Here is a 20,000-nt window from a genome sequence, read left to right as displayed (position 1 = left end):
TAGTGTAAACAGGTACCACAAAGCATAGTGTCGGGGATCACGTGACTGCGGTGAACATCAGTGACTGCATGGCATGCAGTGCATGCCGTCTCTGCCTTGCTGAACAACAACATCACATCAGTCTATCGAGACAACGAGACACGGGAAACCAAAAGTGAAAGACGGTGATGTTTTATTTCATGGCTTCTGATAAATAGCTTCCAGAGGTAAGATCTTTGTCGTAACGTTTGCTACACCGCTAGTAGCTCGCTAGCCTTATTACAGCTAGCAAGCTAGGGTTTCGCTGGTTAGCATTAACTGTTCTGGTTCCATTCAAAAGTCATTTTGATTGTGTTAGTATAGAAAATTTGAATATTTATATTATCTCTTTGATTTTACTTTGACAAGGCTGAGACAGTAAAGCGATAGGTGGACCCTGGTTCCTAAGCTTTTACTGAACAAACATTAGCTTGATCGATTTATAGATACGAATGCCCCAAAAGGGACAAGCGGTAGAAAATGGATTGAAGGATGGTAATATCGGCATTGGATCAATATTAACGTGTTAAGCTATTTTTATAGTTCTTTTTTAGGTATATTTGAGGAAAATGTGTGTTTTTGTTGTATTGTTTGTCATTTCAAATTATTATATTAATTATTAGGGAATTAGTCATTCGAAAAAAGGCTTTGGGGAGCAAAAAAATCTAAAGAATTTCTACATGTACATAAGTATTTTTAGCTTTCGTTTAGTTATTTTGTTCTAATCACTTTATTTTAATAAACTAATTGTATGTAGTAAAATGAATACTTATATTATTTTGGCAATATGTGTAAATATTTATATATTGTTAAATTACACAAATGCATTTGTTGATGCTAGTATTTTTTGTTTGCTTGATATTTTTCCTGTGTTTTTGCTGGTAAATCCTCAATGAGTTTAAGGCAAAATTACAAAATAGTTCAATGAGTTTGACAATACAATGCATTGCATGCTATTTTTGGTAAGTAATAATGTACAGCAGCCACTTAAGTTAATCAACGCAATTTGAGTATTAAATATTTTGACCCTCAAATGTCTAAGGACAAATAATGGCACAGCAAAATATCTTTACTGTGAAGATTAAAATAGTACACGTACCGAAATACTGAGATGTCACTGACTTTATTACAGATCACAGGTCACATTTAAATGTGTGTGTGTGTGTGTGTGTGTGTGTGTGTGTGTGTGTGTGTGTGTGTGTGTGTGTGTGTGTGTGTGTGTGTGTGTGTGTGTGTGTGTGTGTGTGTGTGTGTGTGTGTGCGTTGGTTTCACAGCAGAATTGAGCCCAGTCACGTCCACTGTTTTTGGTTCTGACCAAGTGTGTATTTCTCTACAAATGGATAATGGAGACTGGGGCCATAGGGTAAGGGATACCTGCGAGACAATGCAACCATAATGTTAAATGTGGAAAAACGTAAGACGAGTTGTAATATAAAGTTAGATCATTTTGGTAACAAAAGAAGCATGATCCGTTCCTTAAATAGTCTCTGTTGCATTTGTGATACTAAATTATTTAGTGTGTTGACGTAGATTAATAAAAAAGGTATTTCCTCCCTTGCTTTCGCCTTAGATGACCACTCCTGTTACCTTAAACGTGGGAGGTCACCTGTACACGACCAGCTTGTCTACACTGCAGCGTTATCCAGACTCCATGCTGGGTGCCATGTTCCGGGGAGACTTCCCGACAACCCGCGATTCCAAAGGAAATTACTTCATCGATCGCGACGGGACACTTTTCAGATACATCCTAAACTTCCTGCGTACGTCGGAGCTGACCCTCCCGTTGACTTCACAGAGACAGACCTTCTGAGGAAAGAGGCTGACTTCTACCAGATCGAACCTTTGATCCATTGCCTCAGTGATCCTAAGCCGCTGTACCCTCCAGACATCTTCGAGCAGGTCGTGGAGCTTTCAAGCACCCGCAAACTGTCCAAATATTCCAACCCAGTAGCTGTCATCATCACACAGCTAACAATAACCACAAAGGTCCATGCCCTGTTGGAAGGAATTTCCAAAAACTTCACCAAATGGGACAAACACATGATGGACACCAGAGACTGCCAGGTGTCCTTCACCTTCGGACCGTGTGACTATCATCAGGAGGTGTCCCTGCGTGTTCACCTTATGGACTACATCATGAAACAAGGCTTCACCATCCGTAACACTCGAGTGCACCACATGAGCGAGCGAGCAAATGAGAACACGGTAGAACATCACTGGACTTTCTGTAGACCGGCTCACATAGTTGCAGACTGACTTATTGTGAAGGACATTTGTTCTCATCTGATATTCAATGATGTTACATGTATTGTGATTTAAAGACCAAATATAAATGCATTATGTTAAAACAAAACATTTCCAAACATTTTAAAATGTTAAACCTTAAGAAGCACAGCTTAAAAAATAATGTGCCATTTTAAAGTATTTAGTAGCAATAATGTATATGCTCCTAAGGAAATTAGCAATATGTGCTGCAACTGTTACTCTGCAATAAAGTAATTGTGAATTGAAGACATTAATTGGAGGCTGCTGCCTATGTATGGTAGCCTGTTATACATTTATTTGTTTTATGCAAGGTCGTGTATTATAGTTAACTGAAAAAAAAATGCTGCACACAAAATATGTTTGCCTCTGGCCCCATCAACCTTTATGGACTTGACAGCTCTTGTGGCACTTTCTTGAAGAATGACATTTGCATTAACAGTTGTCCACCTTTGATCTGTAATCCATTACTGGACTCCATGACACAGTTATAAAATAATCCTCATAGTCTTCATGGTACTGTTTCTAACCTGTGTAGTTGTTGCATGTGTTTAATGTATGTGTAGTGTTGGTAGTTGTGTGGCAATAAATTCTTAATCTCAATGGGATTTTCGTACTTTAAATAGTTCCAGATTCTAGCTGTATGTCATACTGTTACACTTTGGTGATCAATAATCCCATGTTTCCATTCGTCAAGTGTTTGACTTGGTATCCTGATGTTTACATTTTCGCTTCATTCTTATCAGTCAAATCTAACCTGCTCAGTGGCTTTGTGGTTAGAGTGTCCGCCCTGAGATCGGTAGGTCGTGAGTTCGAAGTCATACTTAAGACTATAAAAATGGGACACATTACCTCCCTGATTGGCACTCAGCATCAAGGGTTGGAATTGGGAGTTAAATCACCAAAATGATTCCTGAGCATGGCCACCGCTGCTGCTCACTGCTCCCCTCACCTCCCAGGGGGTGAACATGGGGATGGGTCAAATGCAGAGAGTAATTTCACCACACCAAGTGTGTGTGTGACAATCATTGGTGCTTTAACTTTAACTTTTTTTATTACTGTCATCAAATTCCATCATGACTTTAAAATGTATAGAGCCAGTTTAAGGCAAGGTGACAGTGTTGTCAAATGTATCCAGGGCAAATATCGAACATATACACGTCTAATAACAAAGGAAGTGCTACTATTTTGTCACAAAATGATTTGGCTACTCTTAACAGTATGAACTATTGCAAATATAAATGTTCCCTAGAAATGATTGTTTATGTAGCTGCAGAGCTGCTAAAATAAATTGATTAACCTGTCAAGCCAGATAGCTGAACTTGTATTTTATTTTACATTTCAATCGTATTTTTGAGCGTTTATCCATCCATAGACTAAAAAACTCCTTTGCCCCACACGCCATCAGACAGTACAACTCCTCTCTGGGGGGCAGGAAGGCGGTGTGGGGGTACTATGATGACAGGGGACACAAAGCAATAACAATACTAAAAAAATAAACTGCAACAAAAAACAGTGCAATAAATCTTAAAGGTGCAATATACACATCACATCTTTCATATAATCGACAGTATTACCATTTTTCACATTTTTAAAAATGTTCATAACATGGTCACTACTGCCTAGTTTCTCTTGTTATATTCTTATTTTGACTGTTATATTTCAATTCTTATTGTTACTTTTTATTTCCATTCCTATTGTTATATTTTCTATTTCATTTCCATATATACCTCCATTATTTACTTTTCAAATTATATTTCAATTCTGTACACTGCTGCTGGAATGTTTTATTTTCCTGAGGGAACTCTCCTGAAGGAATCAATAAAGTTCTATCTATCTATCTATCTATCTATCTATCTATCTATCTATCTATCTATCTATACATTTCTACCGCTTGTCTCTCTTAAGGTCGCAGGGGGTGATTCTTAATATTTCCCGAGCGGATACACGCGTTGCACAACAGGATATTACGTAAGACAAGGGTGCGCTCGTTTACCACGCGATATCATTTGGATTCATATCAGCATATATACCGCCTACCATGTTATCCAGAGATGTGTTGAAACGAGTACACCCTTGACTGTATCGCTTTTGCAACATTTGGAAGGACATTTAGGAACGTCTATGCCGCAATAGCCAGTCATAAACATTTAAACGATTTATTTAACCTTCCGTGTCTGCAAGATGTTTCAGAGGAGTAGAAACCTACGAGAATTACTCAGCCTTGTGCCTGGCAAACGTCGCTTTGGGGCGTACAGGTTTCTTCCTGTCTTCTTTTGCATCGGAGGCGTCATGGAGTGGATCATGATCAACGTGAGGATAGGAAAAGAAACCTTCTGTAGGTGTAACTTGACTAAAAATGTGTATTTATGTATATTTGTGTATGTATTTATTTAGTTTAGTAACGTTATCTGCTCACTTGTGCTTACATGCTTATGTGAATAACAAAACATCTGAGTTGTAGTTTATTAATATAACAAATGACTTTTTTTTTAGTCAAACCTGATTTTGATTTAATGCATATTTTGTACTAAAACGATTTCATGGGAAATATATTGATAAAATAAATTTAAAGTACAATTTTAACATACATTTAGAAATATTACTACCGTACTGGGATTTGAACCTAGCACCGTCTGCCAATAATAATATGGCTAGCTATGCAGCTAATGGGATCCATTTGGCCTCTAAAACTCTCTAAAAATGCTTTCAAAAACCGCCATCAATACTTCATTTACGTCCCTTAACCTGTATAATAACCAAGCTGTATCGACATTGATATTACATAGGAACTGTTATCCAGCATATTAACACTTCGCCTTGCTTACAAAGACACTCACATTGCTATGGTATTAGACTTACACTTAGACTTCCTTTTATTGTGATTCAAATGTGAAGTTTACAGTACAAATAAGAATGAACTTTCTTTGCATTAGCTCGTTGTAGTGCAGGATAAAAGAGCAATAATGTGCAGATATAAATAAATAGATTACTGTACGGATAAATATATTGTACTTTTGCACATGCATCCACGTTTATGGATGTATGTTATATTGTATTTATATTTTCTGTATAATCCAGCGAGTTAATCCGTTTTTAGCGAGAGAATAACTAACTTCTGCCAACAGCACCCGAATGGCTTTTGAGTTTGTAATGCACAACACAATGCGATAGGACACCAATCTGTACTGACTGAAAAACACAATCATATTACAGTATCTGTAAAGTATTAGCCCACATTTCAGGTTTTGTTTGTACACAGCTGGCTCGACAGTGTATGTAGTTGTACTAACAAGCATGATGTGCTGCATGTATCATGATCAATATTATAGTGACTCACTCGATGGACAGTTGTCTGTTTGGGGAAGTTTCCAGTTGTTTTAGGGTCGGTGGGAAAAAGTTTGTACCACTGCAGGGTTTCTCAGCACAAACGGTTTGTCTTTCGTAGGGATTTAATTTCTTTGAGCAGTTTTCTCCTCTCCAGGTAGAAAAAACATTTCCATCGATAATCAGAGGTGGGTAGAGTACCCTAAAAATGTACACAAGTAAGAGTACCTTTACTTTAGAATATGTCTCAAGTAAAAGCAAAACGTTGTCATCAAAATAGTTACTTGAGTAAGAGTAAGTAAGTATTCAGTGAAAAACCTACTTAAGTAATGAGTAACTTTAGAGTAACTTCTGATTTATTTAGTACAGGGGTGTCAAACTCATTTTAGATCGGGTGCCACATGGAGAAAAATCTACTCCCAAGTGGGCTGGACTGGTGAAATCACGGCACGATAACTTAAAAATAAAGAGAACTTCAGATTGTTTTCTTTGTTTAAAAATCAATGTTGTTGTTTTTTACACTTACATGTTGCAGTTAATAGTATTCGGTCTTTATTTGTCGTTATTTATACTTTCTGAATAAATTATGTGATAATTTTCATCAGTCAACTCATTGGTGTTAATTTTCAATATATCAAGATAAAAAAATCATATCAAAATCAATTTACAGGATGTTATTTATGTAGTTTGCTCATTTTCCTCGACTGGTGCATGGATGGATGTTGCGTCATCTACAAAGATACATCCATCCATCCATTTTCTACCGCTTGTCCCTTTTGGGGTCGCGGGGGGTGCTGTAGCCTATCTCGAAGAATTGCTATTGCGATATCTAGTGCGCACATTTAGAACAGCAGTTTTTTTCATTCAAAAATTTCGGCCCCTTTTTTTACTGCGCAAACTCATCCCGCGGGCCGGATAAAACCTGTTTACGGGCCTGATCCGGCCCGCAGGCCGTATGTTTAACACCCCTGTTTTAGTAGCTATTTTTTAATGGTTCTTGGACTACAATAGTAGTTGATGTGAGTGTTCGTGTGTAAAACATAAAAATCATATACAATTTCCCGCAACATGTTTTCTCTAGTTGGAAGTGGAATTATTGTAGGGTGAAATGGGAAAATTTTTACTGACACAGAGGGCAGCACATAAAATAAATGTTCTTTTTACTATCTGAAGTTGTCTTTATTTTTAAGTTTTCGTGCCGTGATTTTTGTCCATGTGGCCCCCGATGTAAAATTAGTTTGACACCCCTGCTCTAATGTGAGTAGGGATGATGTTCGTTAAGAAATTATCGAGTTCGAGCCCAATTTCGAATCCTCTTATCGAACCGATTCCATATCGAATCTCTTATCGAATCCAGATAGGTTGTTGTGTGTGCACTGAGTTCCAAAAGCCATAGATGTTATGTGACTGGGCCGACACGCTGTTTATATGAAGGAAAAGCGGACGTGACTGAGGACAGCATGCGGCCGTTATAGGGTGAAGGTTTCAGGTGAGAGAGGACGCTAAAGACACGCCCCCAGTGAGCATATAGTGCTGCTATGTGCTTTATAAATAAAAAAATTGCCGACAAACACATCACCAACATGGACGCTCACTTTCGACATCCGGTGAAGCAATATGTGGAGAAGAAGGGTACCAGCACGGTAGCAAATCGATACACACTACGGAAGTCGGGTTTTACTGTTGTGCCAGCTTGCTATGCTAATGGACAACGAGACTGACTTTGAAAATGAGGAAAGGGAATCTGGCGTGTTTGATGGAGAACTTGCCCAGCTGTTCATTTCGGACATAGAAGATGAGGACTTTGATGGATTTGTGAATGAGGATTGTTCAAAAAATAATGTGAGTACATTGATAAATACTTCAATAAAGTACAACCCAACTCAGCTTTGCTCCTGCTGCCTTTTTAAAACTGCGTCCATGCATGCTAGCGTATGTTTTAAGCTAGCGTATGTTTAACCATGCCTGCGCCCAAAAATACGCTGTGCATTATTTATGCGTTAAATACAGAAATAGCACCTGTAACTGACACGGCGCCTTTTAATACTGTGTGCCCTATGGTCACGAAAATACGGTGTAGTGGCTTCGATAACGGGAACCGGTTCTCAAAAAGAGATTCGAATCCATGGAATCGGTTCTTTTCTTATCAAACAATTGGGAGAACCGGTTTCGAACATCATCCCTAAATGTGACTGATGGCCATTCACAGTGTGCCTCTCATACAGTAGGGGGCGATTGTGGCTATTTCAGCTTGTTAAGAAATTTACATTTTAAACACAATAGAAGAAGAGCATGCTACCTGCAAATAAGTACACATTTCCACTGCCATTTAGTGTTGTTTGTAATGTTTTAATGTGTTTAAATGACATTTGTGGTGGTTAAAACCATCCGAGACGTACAAAAAGATTGCCATTGTAGTCAACTGTTTTAGGTGGTTTCTTACCAGTTATCTCAAACAGCCGGGATGTGCTGGTGTCATGTCACGTAATTAACGTTATTTTGGGAACATTCTGACACTTGTTTAACAAGTAGGTTTCTATTTTATCATACCAGCGGCTTGTTATTCCTAGGAAGGCAAAAATGACGGGCTCCGTTTGATTGGTGGAATGGAGTCAAACGTCACTAAAGTTTACGTTGGATTGGCGAAACAGAGTCATATGCCTGCCGGAAGAATGTTTGCTAACAAATTAATTAATTTTTGCAAGCCTTAATCAATAGATTATAAATAGTTATGATATAAGTATGTAACGATCGGAATGAAATGCAATGTAACGGAGTAAAAGTAGTGTTTCTTATTCACAAAAATACTCAAGTAAAATGAAAAAAGTATGTTACAATAAAACTACTCTTACAAGTAAAACATTTTCAAAGAGTTACTTAAGTAAATGTAAATGTAGCGCGTTACTACCCACCTCTGTCGATAATAGTTTTCAACTCAATGCAGTAGAATCACTCCATTTCTGTCGACATAGTTTGGCAACCAAAATCATGCCGATCTTGACTCTTTAGTCTGCTCCAACGTTTCACCCTCTGTTCGTGCTTGCTCAGCTTTTATATCCAGTAGTTCATCCTCCGTATATTCAGGTTGAAAAAGATAAGGCTATGAATCCTCATTTGTCCACAAATAGTCAACTTTGTCATCTATTACCAAGTCTGTTATGATTAGAACGTTTGTTGCCAGAAGTAGGAACACACCTTTATTGACAGAAGTAGGAAGTGCATTGCTATGGGCACTAACACAAATACGCTTAGGATAGGAGTTCCGGTAATGCTTAAAATGACCAAAATACGGTACATTTTGTAAATATTACATATTGGAATGTTACTGCATTATATACATAATTACCGTGTGTATATAAAACGTTAATGGAGGGTTTTGACGTAGCTTTAGAGGACTTTGAAGGCAACATAATGGACTCCCATTAGCCACATCTTGCAACCTTTTTTTTATCTTGAGAACCCTAGAAAAAAAAAGACGGATGTTCTTGTCTCTCATAATGATTGTGAATGATTTCCCCCAAAAAAGTGTAGTTCCACTTTAAAAGAAGAGCTCGAATGCTGTGCACCACGAGAACCGCCCCTGCGATGTTGAGGGGAGATTTGTATTTGTGGTAAAATTTCATATGAAGTGCACGATGATTCATTAATTGACATTTTTCATGCGCTCCTTCGAGCAAAACAGGGCCCCCCGCCTCCATACAGCGCATGCTTTGCGTTTAGGGCAAAGTGCCCCTATTTGAATCATACTACATGCATGATGCTAACAATTATACTATTGACTATTATTTATCAAGATGTGTTCTCATTTGTTCCCTTTCTTGCCAGATGATGTGTACCGAAGAAAACGATCAGAGAGGGAGTACCAGCAGAAAGTATCAGAAGGTCTCATAGTTGTAAATGAGCCTGCAGCCAAGTAAAATATGCTTTGGCTCACCGTGGACTTCTTTGGAATTTTGCAATGCTTCCTACCTTGGAATTGTGCACACTTCACAATCAGTGACTTTATTAAGTTATATGAAGAAAATACTTCAAAACATGCACATTGTATGGTTAATTGCTGTTTTTTTTTAATTTATTTTAAGAACTTCCATATACTGTATGTTCATATAGAATATAGTATGGTTATAACAGCTGACCTGGCTTCTATATACTAAATGGCACCTGCCAAAACAGCTTTGGTTTAACTAACAAAATGAAATATAAAAACATACAATCAAGTGGGTCAGAAGCACACTTTGGTTATTTCAGTTGTTCCATCCGATTGGGAGACTTTGCAGGCAGACAAAGCTGTTAGGGTGTTTCCACAGCATGATGGGGTTCCCATCCAGCCTCAGCTCAAACATGTTGCTTCGGATGTAATAGCTGGTGTTTCCTTGGCAGAATGTCTCATCGGTTATGGTTGCAATCTTATTGTTCTGTAGGGGAAATGGATCATAAAAGCACAGCTTAACCTTTGAATAAATGTGAATATTCTTCATAAATACAGTGCTCATGTTGAATTGCAGTGGAACCTCCAAAAGTAAACAACCCGTGATAAATGATGTAAATTAACCTGTTGTAATCTGTTTAGGGCTGCAACGATTGATCGATTAAATCGATCATTCGATTAGAACAAAAAAATTAAGATTTACATTCTGTTGCTTCGAGTAATTGTTTAAGGAGTGTGTAAATAACAAAAATGTATAAAATCCAGACTGCATGGGGTAGCCGGAGTGCCCTTTAAATATATGGACATAATTTCCACACGGCTGCCGCAATAAAGCGCACATACTGTATGTGGTGATGTGTTAGTGCTGTGATCTGTGTTGCAGCGAACAGTGCAGAGTTCTTGTTTTTTTACTCTTATTTATGCACACATGATAAAAGCAAGTAGATTTTTATTTTTTTATTCAAACTATTTTCCCCTAAAACAGGCCTAGGCAATTATTTTGACTCGGGGGCCACATTTAGAGAAAAAAATGTGTCTGGGGGCCGGTATATCTGTTTTTAGGAACACTAGTACAAAACCTCACAATAATGTCTGATTGAATGCCAAAAACGTTATGACAGACCGCCTTAAAAAACGTAATGGAATTTTAAATGTATCTATGAACGATAAAACACTGAATATTGACAAAAAAAGAACGTCACACCCACTTTCGATCGACATTTTTTACAATCAAGTGAAACGCAACAAAAATGCAACAAACAGTGAAATATGAACGCGAAGGGTACAAAATAAACCCACCGACAATCTGATATATGGGTTATATCACTAAGCTTTAGAACTTTGTTGTGAAAATCTCCTTCCGCGTCTGTGGAAACGCTTCCCGCCCACGCTGCTTGGTGCCTCGTCTGAGCTGCTGTGACGTTGATTACCATAGTAACTAATTAGATGACCATAGTAACTAATTAGATTACCATTGTAACTAATTAGATGACCATAGTAACTGGTATCTCATCCCAAAGCGCACATTCCAACCATTGAAATACTTTGTATAGTTGAAGACTTACGGTCCTTAGAAAACATCCCTGCACATCATAATGGCAGCTACAGTTTCCATCTTAAAGATCTAAAAAAATTATTTGGGAATGTCCGGCGGGCCAGATTGAAAAGCTCAACGGGCCGCATGTGGCCCCCGGGCCTTAATTTGCCCAGGTCTGCCCTAAAATATGCATTGAGGCTAAAACGTGTGTTTGATCTGATCGTTCCTCCCCACAATGCGCTTCAAATGTTGCAGCTTAATATTGCCCATTTTTTGGGGGTGGGGAACGCTCCCAAATTAAGCATTTTCATGCATAAAATAGCTAAATAAACTAAAATGTCAATACCGTAGTACCACAGCAGTCACAAGACATTGATACAATGTGTGATTATACGTATATGTTTTTTTAAAACTGACTTCTAAACATTGTTGCAAAATAGTTGTATTTGTGAATTGAGATAACGTTGACGTCAAACGTTGGATCCACGTTGTTGGTTTGGAAATTACCAAATTGCAATGGTCAAATTAACGTCACAAACTGACATTGAATAAATGTAATCAAAAAGCATGTTGTTTCAACGTTGTATTTGTGTTGTATTACTTTGTACACATATTACCGGTATGTATATATTCGTATATATGTTAGATTTTATTTTTTTTAATATTTTTTTTTATAGCTATATTAGTCTATTTATACCTGCATTGTCCTTTCCATCATTGTAACTGAGCTACTGTGTTGAACAATTTCCCTTGTGGATCATTAAAGTTTGTCTAAGTCTAAGTCTAAGTAAAATATTAGTTGGGAAATGACCAAAATTCAATGGTCACATCAACAACATCGGAACCCAACATTGATTAAACATTGTCAAAATGCATGTTGTTCCAACGTTAGGTTTGAGTTGCTCAACTTCAGGACCTAATTCAACAAGTTCTCAACGTTGTTTTAATGTCTTGTGCCTGCTGGGACAGTTGTATTGGCCACTAGAGGAGACCAAAACTATCAATATCATGGTCACTGTCTGATTAGCTCAGTCTCAGGCAGCATTACTATACAGTATTGGATTAAAACGGTGAAAGGTGACTAAAGGGTGTTATCTAATGTATGGAGTGCTCTCATTATGTTGAAAAATGTTACTTAGAAGGTCGTAAACAGGTGTTTTATGCTCTAGCTATGAAAATATTTGTTTTATGATTGATGATTCCTACTTTGCGGAAATTAATTTATTGTGATCATGTCCGGAACCAATTAACAGCGATAAACAAGGTACTCAGTTAATAGAACAAACTAATTGATAGATTACTTGATTCCTAAAACAATTGATAGCTCCAGTTGTAAATGTTTTAAGTGAACCTAATTATTAACTGTCATACAGGAGTGGTAATTTAATTTACCCAATGTATAAGAAAGTATAGATTTGGAAAAGTCAACAGTACTACCTAACAACATTTATAGTAAATATATCTGACCTGTGGGGTACATGCCATGTTGTTTTATTATTGTTGACAACATATTGCTTTCGCCAAACACCGTGAGCAGCGAAGAGGAAGATGTATGCACCGCTCTCAAGTTCATTTCCGGTACTATGGTCATCGAGTTGTCTGTGGCGGCATCATAAAAATACACCCCATTATAAAAGATACTCAGGGATCTCAGGTTTTCTGCGACACCACTTTGACTACTATTTCAGGCCAAAGTGGCCCAAATCAGATTTTTTTCCAGCTAACTGTAGGCTCCAGCACCCCCCGCGACCCCAAAAGGGACAAACGGTAGAAAATGGATGGATCATCCATGTGATGTCAGATGAAACAAAAACTGAGCTGTTTGGCCACAATACCCAGCAATATGTTTGGAGGAGAAAAGGTGAGGCCTTTAATCCCAGGAACACCATGCCTACCGTCAAGCATGGTGGTGGTAGTATTATGCTCTGTGCCTGTTTTGCTGCCAATGGAACTGGTGCTTTACAGAGAGTAAATGGGACAATGAAAAAGGAGGATTACCTCCAAATTTGTCAGGACAGCCTAAAATCATCAGCCCGGAGGTTGGGTTTGGACGCAGTTGGGTGTTCCAACAGGACAATGACCCCAAACACACGTAAAAAGTGGTAAAGGAATGGCTAAATCAGGATAAAATTAAGGTTTTAGAATGGCCTTCCAAAAGTCCTGACTTAAACGTGTGGACAATGCTGAAGAAACAAGTCCATGTCAGAAAATCAACACATTTAGCAGAAATGCACCAATTTTGTCAAGAGGAGTGGTCAAAAATTCAACCATAAGCTTGTGGATGGCTACCAAAAGCGCCTTATTGCAATGAAACTTGCCATGGGACATGTAACCAAATATTAACATTGCTGTATGTATACTTTTGACCCAGCAGATTTGGTCACATTTTCAGTAGACCCTTAACATTTTTTTTTAAAGAAACAAACTTCATGAATGTTTTTGTGACAAACAAGTATGTGCTCCAATCACTCTATCACAAAAAAATAAGAGTTGTAGAAATTATATACATATATCCAATAATGTATATAATAATAATCCAAAATGATGCGAAAAGAGAATATTTGAAACACTTTGGAGCGTTTGGACTAGAAAAAATATCCAATATGTGTCACTTGAGGACAGAAAAATCAGATTTGGTGTCCAGTGTAAACGGGGCATTTTATTTTGAAGGCACAAACTTATGGTGGAACTCCAAATGGAACAATTTTAAGAGCTTTGCACTTATAAAAGTTCCACTGTCCATGAACTTACGTGTAGGTGGACAGTGTGAAGAGATTCTGGAAGTTGAGGCACTGCTGTTAGCTCATTGTTTCCAAGGTAAAGATACGTCAGATTGGGTATTTTCTGCAACGAAAGAGTTTTTTACTTTTTTTTTTCCAACCTATAACTTTTTTTTTTTTCAAACAAATGTGAAATCCTTATTTATTCATGCATCATTTTAATACAAGATGAATGTTTTCTCACCTTAAACACAGTGGATTTTACACCTTGTGTGGTGAGCTTGTTGAAGTTGGCGTTGAAAGACACAAGACCGACTGGAAGTGTTGGCAGTTTAGTCAGCCGGTTGTTTGAAAGAATAAGTTCTGCAAGATTTGTAAGTCTGGAAAAAGCTCCGTCTTCTATCTCCGCAATGAGATTCCTACTTAGGTCAATTGTTTTCAGTGTTGCTGGAAAATATGCAGAGACACTATAGAAGTACAAGATAAATCACTTGAGCATTGGTTTAAAAGTGTTGTTGACTTACTCATGTCTGCAAAGTCCTTGTTGTTTATTTTGGTAATTTTGTTAAAACGAGCATAGAGATAAGCTGTTTCTTTTGGCAATGTTGGGACAGCGGACATATCAGGGGACACCTCCTCACAGTAAACAGAACCACTCAGACAAACACACAGTAAACATGTCGGCATGTCTGTTGGCGGAAAAAACACATCATTGCAATTACGGTGGATCCATATTCATGTGCTACTTCAAGTACACCACACACACATTTTGGACAAGGACACTTGATCAGCCCCAGTATTACATAACATATACTTTAGCTACATTTACCAATGTAGATGAATTATTTTTCAAGTGTTGCATAATCGGGTTCGGAACCTTTCTAAATGAGTTCAAACAAACCTTACCAAATGCTTCTGGAACTACAGCTTCCTCTCTACCCTGAACAATGTCATAATCCTGCACGTCTCCCTGCGAAAAGAAGCCAATCCTCATGATCTAAATCCTCAGTTCATGTATTTCTTCCCTCTCAGTCGTCTAAAAATTATGTTTTACCTCCACGTTTCTTGCTTCCGTTGTTTCATCTCTTGCAGAAGATAGTGTCCATGACAGCACTGCAGATATGAAAAGTAAAGTCCTTAAATGCATCATTGTGGCTGTTGAAAAAGACAAAGGGATGTTTGCTTTGTTAAAGCCTGAGATGAATTCGAGCTGGAAAACTGTTCCACCCAGATTTTATTAGCAGCCTGTGTGTTGAGCAAGAGAAGAATACAAACTTTAACTCAATACATGCTGTGTGGGATTTTTGCCAATGTTTCAGCTGAGTGTGTTGAAAACTTTTAAATGTACTGGTAGGGGAACTGCACTTTTTTTTAAAAGTTCGCCCATCATTTACACTACTTATGTGGGACAAGCACACATATATTTTTGTTTTTTTTATGCATTCTAAATCGAAAATAAACGCTAGCAAAATTCAGCTAACAATGGAGCTAATTGGATTTGCTCTATTCCTCATATAAAGCGCTTTAAAAAAATATCTAAAAGCCTCTCTCATTGTTGTATATACACGTTTTAAGTATATGTGTAATGTAGTACTTGCACATTCATAATAATGTGTAATAATTATGTACGTTGCTCGTTTTAACAAGGTATCCACAGGGTCTTAAAAAGTCCAACATTTTGAATTTAAGGCCTTAAAATGATTACAACACTCCTCAAATCTCATAAAAAGGTCTTAAATACCATTTTGAAAGGTCTTAAAAATCTATTAATGTTACTTTTATTTAAATCATGCTTAAACTTTAGGTTTGCTTTTAGATGTTTCGATTATTAAAAACGTAACTACTAAACGTAACTAAAGTAATCTACCTGTGCTGACCGGTCAGACTTTATCGAGCAGCACCAGCTAGTGTGCTGTGCGCTCGCAGCTGTGTGTTGTTACGTCTTAGCATAGCAGCAGAGAAAACTTAACGAAAGCCCACAGCAAAGCCCAATCACTGGCATGAGATGGGCAAGTGCAAGGTCAAGGCCTTGTGGCTCTACAGTTGTACCTCGCCACATCACGCAATGGCGACTTCACCACATTACGGATTTAAAAAAAAAAAAAGTAAGCATATTGTGCAATTTTTGGTCTTAAATTAATTATTTTTAAGTAAATAAAGTGAACATATCCACACTACAGTAGTTTTGGCAATTCGAGGAGACCAAACCAATCGGAGTGCACTGTCCAGTATCCTGCCCACTGATTGGCTCAGCCTCAGGCAGTATTACTAGTTAAGCTCATAGGACTAGATAGAACAATCCCTTAGAACATTGGTACTTGGTGTAAAGGTGGGGGTAAAGCTGTAAAGGCTTCACAGGGGTCTTCAGGTGGGGACCCTCCTTCATTAGTGTTTCGTTGAAAGACCCACGACACGTCCAAAGGGCTCAACGGCAACACCTGTCGTCTCAAGTGTGCCCCCCTTTGATTTTACCCCTCGATTATCACTTTGCAGCCCAATTGGGCTCCTCTCTTTTGATCCATAGCCATCTGCTGCTTTGTTTGGCAGCATCTGACAGTAACTTGACGGCTTTTCTGATGGCCTGTCCTAGCACTCCCATACCTTGAAAAGCTTGGTTGTGAACACCGCAACAAATCCTCTACATGCAACCTCAACCGAAAGCACCTGGGTGTGACAGCCATGTTGTTCTGCCTCAGTTGCTATGTCAGAGTACTTCAGTCACTTACGCTCATATGTTTCACCAACTGCAGCTTCCCATGGTACAGTTAGTTAACAATGAAAAGCGACTTTTGAGAGGTTGACCACAAGATCAGGTCCGGCCTGAGGTTTGTTGTAATGACCCCAGGCGGTAAGGTGATTTTCTGGTCTAAGTCAACCTGCATTCTCAATTCCCGGGCAGGGTCTAGGAGGGTTGAGTCCACTCTTGCAGATGGTTTTGCTGGGAGTTGTCCTGCTCTTACGAATGGGGTGGTGTTTGTGTGTCTAGATATTGGAGGAGGTAGGACGTTGTTGGCAGTTCTCTTTCTTTCCAGAGTGATCGCCAGTTGTCGTTGGACCTGGTTTTGTCTCCAAATATAGCAGTCTTGAGACAAACTGATTTTGCAGCCAGGGAGGATGTGTCTCAATATTGCCGTGGTTTGACACATGAGCGCACATAAACAATCTTCCATCCATCCATCCATCCATCCATTTTCTTCCGCTTATCCGAGGTCGAGTCGCGGGGGCAGCAGCCTAAACAGAGAAGCCCAGACTTCCCTCTCCCCAGCCACTTCGTCCAGCCCCTCCCGGGGGATCCCGAGGCGTTCCCAGGCCAGCCGGGAGACATAGTCTTCCCAACGTGTTCTGGGTCTTCCCCTTGGCCTCCTGCCGGTCGGACATGCCCCAAACACCTCCATAGGAGGTGTTCGGGTGGCATCCTGACCAGATGCCCGAACCACCTCATCTGGCTCCTCTCGATGTGGAGGAACAGCGGCTTTACTCTGAGCTCCTCCCGGATGACAGAGCTTCTCACCCTATCTCTAAGGGAGAGCCCCGCCACCCGGCGGAGGAAACTAATTTCGGCCGCTTGTACCCGTGATCTTGTCCTTTCGGTCATAACCCAAAGCTCATGACATAGGTGAGGATGGGAACGTAGATCGACCGGTAAATTGAGAACTTTGCCTTCCGGCTCAGCTCCTTCTTCACCACAACGGATCGATACAGCGTCCGCATTACTGAAGACGCCGCACCTCTTCCCCCACTCGTGAGCAAGACTCCTAGGTACTTGAACTCCTCCACTTGGGGCAAGATGAACGATCTTCTCCAAACCAAAACCACCGGACCAACAGCGGCGACCACTACCAGGGCGCGGTGGGTTTCAAGTTGGCTACTTGTTTCCCTACAAAATGCCACATATGCCCAAGGACGATGTTGTGTCAAATAATGTAGACTCTCCTACAAAAAGAGATACAAAAAGAGACACATAAATTCGGTACATGGAACATTCTTACCCTAAAAGAGGCAGGAAAACTAACACTGCTGATATTTTTAGTACCATATGAAAATATGGACCAGGTGAAAAATGTATTAAATTTTTACATTTGTATTTTAAATGTAACCTTCCCCTTTATTATAATCTCCTCAGTTATCAAGGCAGAAAGGAAAGTAAATGTCAACACAACCATTGAAAACACTCAAACAATCAATGTAAACAAAATTCTAAAATCACAGTAAACATTTAAAAATAACCTCCTTAAATTAATGTGCGCGCCTGGTGGCCGGGCCTGTCCCCATGGGGCCCGGCCGGGCACAGCCCGAAGAGGCAACGTCGGTCCCCCCTCCAATGGGCTCACCACCCATAGGGGCCATAGAGGTTGGGTGCAATGTGAGCTGGGCGGCAGCCGAAGGCAGGGCACTTGGCGGTCCGATCCTCAGCTACATAAGCTAGCTCTTGGGACGTGGAACGTCACCTCGCTGGGGGGGAAGGAGCCTGAGCTAGTGCGCGAGGTGGAGAAGTTCCGGCTAGATATAGTCGGACTCACTTCGACGCACAGCAAGGGCTCTGGAACCAGTTTTCTCGAGAGGGGCTGGACTCTCTTCCACTCTGGAAGTTGCCAGCAGTGAGAGGCGACGGGCTGGTGTGGCAATTCTTGTTGCCCCCCGGCTCAAAGCCTGCACGTTGGAGTTCAACCCAGTGGACGAGCGGGTAGCGTCCCTCCGCCTTCGGGTGGGGGGACGGGTCCTGACTGTTGTTTGCTCTTACGCGCCAAACGGCAGCTCAGAGTACCCACCCTTTTTGGATTCACTCGAGGGAGTACTGGAGAGTGCTTCCCCAGGTGATTCTCTTGTTCTACTGGAGGACTTCAACGCTCATATTGGCAACGACAGTGAAACCTGGAGAGGCGTGATTGGGAAGAATGGCGCCCGGATCTGAACTCGAGTGGTGTTTTGTTATTGGACTTTTGTGCTCGTCACAGATTGTCCATAACAAACACCATGTTCAAACATAATGGTGTCCATATGTGCACTTGGCACCAGGAGACCTTATGCCTCAGTTCCATGATCTACTTTGTAGTTGTGTAATCAGATTTGCGGTCTCATGTTTTGGACACTCGGGTGACACTACCGATCAAGCTGCTGAAAGGTACATACAGGTTTTGGAGCAACATATTCAAGCAACGTCTTTTTCATGGACGCCCCTGCTTATTTCAGCAAGACAATGCCAAGCCACATTCTGCACGTGTTACAACAGTGTGGCTTCGTAGAAAAAGAGTGCGGTACTAGACTAGCCTGCCTGTAGTCCAGACCTGTCTCCCATTGAAAACGTGTGGCGCAATATTAAAGTTAAAGTTAAAGTTAAAGTACCAATGATTGTCACACACACACTAGGTGTGGTGAAATTTGTCCTCTGCATTTGACCCATCCCCTTGTTCACCCCCTGGGAGGTGAGGGGAGCAGTGGGCAGCAGCGGTGCCGCGCCAGGGAATCATTTTGGTGATTTAACCCCCAATTCCAACCCTTGATGCTGAGTGCCAAGCAGGTGTAAAATACCAAAACGGAGACCCAGGACTGTTGAACAACTTAAGCTGTACATCAAGCAAGAATGGGAAAGTATTCCACCTCAAAAGCTTCAAAAATTGTTCTTCTCAGTTCCCAAACATTTACTGAGTGTTGTTAAAAGAAAAGGCCATGTAACACAGTGGTTAAAACATACTTGCCAACCCTCCCGTTTTTAGCGGGAGAATCCCGGTATTCAGCGCCTCTCCCGACAACCTCCCGGCAGAGATTTTCTCCCGACAAACTCCCGGTATTCAGCCGGAGCTGGAGGCCACGCCCCCTCTAGCTCAATGCGGACCTGAGACTGAGTCTCCCTCCAAATCCTGCGGGACTCCGTGTCTGAATACCAGCGAGCCGTAAAAGCATCGAAAACAAAGTATATTTCTACCTTGATCTCCAGTAACAGTCATAAACCCCGAGTTCTTTTTAAAGTTTTAAATTCTCTCATCAACCCCCGTGATGTGTCACCTGTTGTCCCCTCACCTGTCCTCTGTGAAAGTTTCTTAAACTTCTTCATTGACAAAATCTCTGCACTCAGACCATCTGACACCTCTGCTCCTCCTCTCCCTCCCCCGCCTCCCCAGCTTGCTGTTTTCGAGCAGTTTGAGCCTATCTCCCTCTCCTCCCTCTCAGACGCAGTCAAACACCTGCGGCCCACATATTGCCCATCAG

General features: G+C 40.2%; 3 protein-coding genes across 3 annotated transcripts; 2 read left to right on the top strand and 1 right to left on the bottom strand.

Moving 5' to 3' along the window:
- Positions 1-79: 79 nt before the first annotated feature.
- kctd6b (potassium channel tetramerization domain containing 6b) lies at positions 80-4,053 on the top strand. Its single transcript, XM_062052079.1, is given in 4 exon segments — positions 80-206; positions 1,294-1,382; positions 1,590-1,800; positions 1,803-4,053. Coding segments are annotated over 3 exon segments (711 nt in total). The 5' UTR covers positions 80-206; positions 1,294-1,355; the 3' UTR covers positions 2,276-4,053.
- Positions 4,054-4,268: 215 nt separating this feature from the next.
- Positions 4,269-11,634, top strand: LOC133653875 (ubiquinol-cytochrome c reductase complex assembly factor 5). Its single transcript, XM_062053661.1, has 2 exons — positions 4,269-4,619; positions 9,434-11,634. Exons 1-2 carry the CDS (start codon positions 4,466-4,468, stop codon positions 9,523-9,525), a joined length of 246 nt encoding a protein of 81 aa, XP_061909645.1. The 5' UTR covers positions 4,269-4,465; the 3' UTR covers positions 9,526-11,634.
- Positions 7,923-15,010, bottom strand: LOC133653872 (mimecan-like). The gene is made up of 6 exons (XM_062053658.1): positions 14,848-15,010; positions 14,700-14,763; positions 14,318-14,482; positions 14,038-14,240; positions 13,825-13,917; positions 7,923-10,023 (listed from the first exon to the last, which is right to left on the bottom strand). Exons 1-6 carry the CDS (start codon positions 14,941-14,943, stop codon positions 9,853-9,855), a joined length of 792 nt encoding a protein of 263 aa, XP_061909642.1. The 5' UTR covers positions 14,944-15,010; the 3' UTR covers positions 7,923-9,852.
- Positions 15,011-20,000: the final 4,990 nt, after the last annotated feature.

Source organism: Entelurus aequoreus, linkage group LG07, assembly GCF_033978785.1.
Source record: "Entelurus aequoreus isolate RoL-2023_Sb linkage group LG07, RoL_Eaeq_v1.1, whole genome shotgun sequence".
NCBI lineage: Eukaryota > Metazoa > Chordata > Actinopteri > Syngnathiformes > Syngnathidae > Entelurus > Entelurus aequoreus.
Note: the sequence above shows the minus strand (reverse complement) of the source record. Positions and strands in the feature narration are given on the sequence as shown.